Raw genomic sequence first — 4,593 nt, 5'->3', positions numbered from 1 at the left:
TGAATCGTACGTGAGCCCACGTAGGACTGTCTCCATTAGCCTTTCGAAGGTTGCCGGGGCATTGCAGAGGCCAAAGGACATGACTGTGAACTGCCATAGCCCTTGCCCTGTCGAAAACACTGTTTTCTCTTTGTCGTCTGGGTGTACGTCGACTTGCCAATAGCCACTCTTTAGATCGACAGTTAAAAAAACCATTTGGCTCCGGCCAGCGTGTCCAGGGTGTCGTCAATGCAGTGGAAAGCAATCCTTCTTGGTGACGTCGTTCAGCTTTCTGTAGTCCACACAGAAACGGAGCTCCCCATTCTTCTTCCTGACCAGAACGACCGGGGACGACCAAGGGCTGTCCGATTCTTCTATAACCCCCTGTCCTCGCATGTTGTCGAGCATTTCCTTCACTTCCGCTTGTTTTGCCAGGGGTACTCTCCTCGGTGGCTGTCGAATCGGCCGGGCGTCTCCCGTGTCTATACGGTGATATACCCTGTTTGTCCTTCCATAATCTTCGTTGCCTTGTGCGAAGATATCCGCGAACTCGGACATGAGATCCTCTAACTCTTGAAATTCTCTGGTGTTTAGGTGTGGCTTGGCCGCAGTTGTCACGTCCGCTAATTTCGGTGTTATACCTGGTGCTGGGGGCTGCCCCAACTCGGGCAAAGCCACGAGTGTTACTGGCTCACAGTGCGCCCGAGGAGATCCTCTCCTGAGCTTTTGGTCCTTGTGGGTAACATTCATGACCCTCACTGGTACTTCTTGACAGTCCTGAACAAGGGTCCTGGCTACGTAGATTCCTTCAGGCTGGTGGGCCTGGGGGTTTGGTTCTACTAGACCATTTTCTACTCCCAGATGATTCTCCATTCTAGCCATCACTATTCCTCGCTCCGTGCGGGTATCACATGGTCCTTTGCCACTAGTAAGCTAGAAGGACGGAGTCCTACCCCAGGACTCCATAACGATACCTCTTCTTCCGCCAGACGCAGAGTTTGGCGCCCTATATCCACTGAAGCATCGTAGGCGCGCAGTATGTCCAGTCCCAGGATGAGCTCATCGGTGATATTCGCGACGAAAACCCACATCGTAATAGGTTGGCGCCCTAGGGTAAGGGTCAGCAGAACTTCCTTCAGGATGGGTAGGAATCCTCCAGACACGGTCTGTAGCGTAAAATCTGGGCTTGGCTGTCTTTCAGGCCATCCGGCGGCGATATCCGGTCTTACTACCGTGACGTATGGTCCAGTGTCCACTGTCACCTGGCACGGCTTATCACCGACCCATCCCTGGGTGACCAGACTGGTGTTGGCTTTCTCCGTCATGTCGGTGAGTGCGTAGTGTGGGGGCCTTAACGCATATGCCGGCGTTCGCCCATCTCCGCCGGCCGTCGCTCGTTTCNCCGCTCGGCCTTCATTTGCACTATGTCCAACCGGGCCTGGAACTCGCGTTTGGTTTCGTCAATTGCAACGCAGGTTTCCTTGTAGTTTTTGTCAGGTCTTCCTTGAGATTTCGTTTGTCGTGTTCGACGATCGCCAAGATGTTTTCAACTCGATGTTGGATATTATCATCCAACTCTGACCGCATAGATCGCATTTCGGCCTTAATTTCTTCCTTGGCCGCCTTCCTATCGGCCTCCGCCTTTTCTTGGTAGGCGTCTAATTTTGTCAGCATGACTTCGGTTTGTTTCTGGTTGACGTCTAATTTTGCCAGGAAATCTTCTCTGTCTTTCCTTCTATCGGCCTTCATTTCTTCCTTGTCAGTTTTTCTGTCGGCGTCTAGTTCTGCCACTACGCGTTCGAACAAGTTTTCAATATCTTGTTTTTCCATTTTGTAGCAATAAAATACTCGATGCACAATAATTCAATTATTTGTCAGGCGTGTTTAAGTTCGTAAAAATTCTGACACCAAACTGTCACGTGTCTTGAGATCGAATCTCGTCGGTCACGTGTGTAAGTCCAAATCCCACTTCTGACACCAATGTAACGTGTTTCGTTACTGAAGACGCCGTAGAGATGGTTAATTGGTTTATTTAACAATCTACAAATAACAGCTACAATTAACTATAACACAGTTGCGGGTTTCACACTTTACAAACCCTACAACCAAATCTCTTCACACTATCTTCAAGAGTCTCCACGTATTAATAACGCGGGAGCTATACAAGTCTCCCTGAATTACACACTTTCACTCGTAACACGCCGCTGGCTAGTGGGCTTGCTCGGAACTAACTCGTAGGTAGCTGCATTGAGAACTCACTCTGGATAGCCTTCGCTGCTCCTTATGTAGCCTCGATCGGACAATACGGAAAACGGCCACGTAATAGGCACCCTTGTTGCCTGGCGCTGTGTTGCTAGTAACGCTAGCGGAAGTAACCGCTGTTACTACCGTCGTCTCTCGCAATCACTGTTTACCCGCGCTGCCTAGCAACCCGCGGTACCCTTGGTGACGTCATCGCTGTTGACTTGCCTTGCATAGCGACCAGGATGCTAGGACTCGGCTAACGTCGGCTCCGCTCGGCTCACTTCGGCTCCGCTCGTGACGTCACCGCGGGAAGAGTTGCGGGGTGATTACTCGCCTATTACGCGAGCCCTACGTTACCGCTACGTGCAGCTGGGGAGGTAGGGGTCAACATGTCACAATATATATGTGTGTGTGTGTGTTCATAAGTTCATTGCTGAACACAATAATATGACCAAGATAATAGAATATCTGAAGCAATATAATGAACCTTAAAAATCTGATGTTTATATATTTATATTCATACGATCAATGCTGAACACAATAATATGGCCAAAATAATGCAATGACTGAAGGGATATACCCATAATAACAAATTAGATGAATAAAATATGTAGACACTAATAAGTAAAAGTTCCTACGTAGGAAGTAGTTAATAAATTTAATTACAAAATATACACTGAATCCTGACATTGATTCTGCTCCTCAGCGTTTCACACTGAATCAGGTAACCTGAAGATTACAAGTCAAGTATAAAGTAATGCCACTTCACTCTTACCCACATATAAAAACGAACCATTTGAGTCAGAAAAGAATTTCAAACACAATTCTTGATTGAAATCTAATTATTTTCAGATAGAGGGCAGAATGAACTCTGACCATCTTCTGAGAATGATGTTCTAATATACTGGGAAGAAGGAAACAGGTCTCCAAAGCAAGAAAGAGATGGAGTTCAAGATCAGAATAGGTTTCTTGTACGTAATCCGAATGTAGGTGACAATGTTGTCAACAAATTACTCAAAACCAGAGGTTTGAGACAAGAGCATGTGAAGGCATGGTAGTTGGAGTTGCTTGTCATCAGGGTTACTTTCTCCAACTTATGAAACAACTATTGATGCTCATGTGAGCAATTGGAATATATTGTGACATGTTGCGCAACGGAGAACCCCTACCTCCCCAGCGCCACGTGGCGGTAACGTAGCGCTCTCGTAATAGGAGAGTCATCATCCCTCCACTCTCCCCGCGGTGACGTGCGAGCGGAGCCGAAGTGAGCCGAGCGGAGCCGAAGTTAGCTGAGTCCCCGCAACCTGGTAGCTATGCAACGCGAGTCAACAGCGGTGACGTCACCAAGGGATATCGCGGTTGCTAGGCAGCAGTCAACAACTCCGGACAGCGTTGCTAGGCTATACGCCACGTCACAGTAGTGACGTGGTGGGCGACCCTAGCAACAGCGAACGGAATAAAAGCCGGCTGAGCAGCAAGCGAGAGTCAGTGTGTTATCAACGAGTTCTCAGTTCGCAAGTTACGAGCTACAGACGCGTGTGCGAGAATCAGTGATAGTTCGTGATAACCAGTTATATTTGGAGTGTGTAATTCAGGGAGACTTGTATAGCTCCCGCGTTATTAATACGTGAAGACTCTTGAAGATAGTGTTAAGAGATTTTGTTGTAGGGTTTGTAAAGAGTGGAAACCCGTAACATTGTTATAATTAATTGTAGCCGATAGTTGTAGATTGTTGAATAAACCAGTTAACGATCTCTACGGCGTATTCTGTAACGAAACACGTTACACTGGTGTCAGAAGTGGGATTTGGACTTAACACATGTGACCGACAAGATTCGAACTCAAGACACATTACACTGGTGTCAGAAGTGTTATGAACTTAAACACTCCACAAACAATTTGTTGTGATCAAGTATCTTACTGCTACAAAATGGAGATGCAGCAGACGATGGAACTTCTACTGAAAGAGATTCGGACAAACCAAGAAAAAGCAGATGCCAATAGAAAAGCCGACAAGGAAGAAATGAAGGCCAATAGGAGGAAAGACAAAGAGGATTTCCTGGCGAAATTAGAATCCAATCAAGAAAAAGCAAATAACATGCTGGTAAAATCATACGCTGATAGGAAAACTGATAAAGACGATATGCNGCAAAATTAGACGTCAACCAGAAACAAACCGAAGTCATGCTGACAAAATTAGACGCCTACCAAGAAAAGGCGGAGGCCGATAGGAAGGCCGACAAGGAAGAAATTAAGGCCGAAATGCGATCTATGCGGTCAGAGTTGGATGACCAAATCCAACATAGAGTCGAAAACATTTTGGCAATCGTTGAACACGACAAACAGACTCTCCGGTCAGAAATAACTGAA

The 4,593-nt window shown here is 46.9% G+C and overlaps 1 protein-coding gene across 1 annotated transcript in view; it reads right to left on the bottom strand.

The window, feature by feature from the left end:
- LOC111872215 overlaps positions 1-861 on the bottom strand; it is an 8,029-nt gene extending 7,168 nt beyond the window's left edge. Inside the window, exon 1 of the mRNA XM_023865877.1 lies at positions 285-861. Coding sequence (XP_023721645.1) covers positions 285-861 — 577 coding nt within the window. The remainder of the gene's footprint in view (positions 1-284) is intronic.
- Positions 862-4,593: the final 3,732 nt, after the last annotated feature.

The sequence above is a fragment of the Cryptotermes secundus genome, unplaced genomic scaffold (assembly GCF_002891405.2).
Source record: "Cryptotermes secundus unplaced genomic scaffold, Csec_1.0 scaffold710, whole genome shotgun sequence".
Taxonomy (NCBI): Eukaryota; Metazoa; Arthropoda; class Insecta; order Blattodea; family Kalotermitidae; genus Cryptotermes; species Cryptotermes secundus.
Note: the sequence above shows the minus strand (reverse complement) of the source record. Positions and strands in the feature narration are given on the sequence as shown.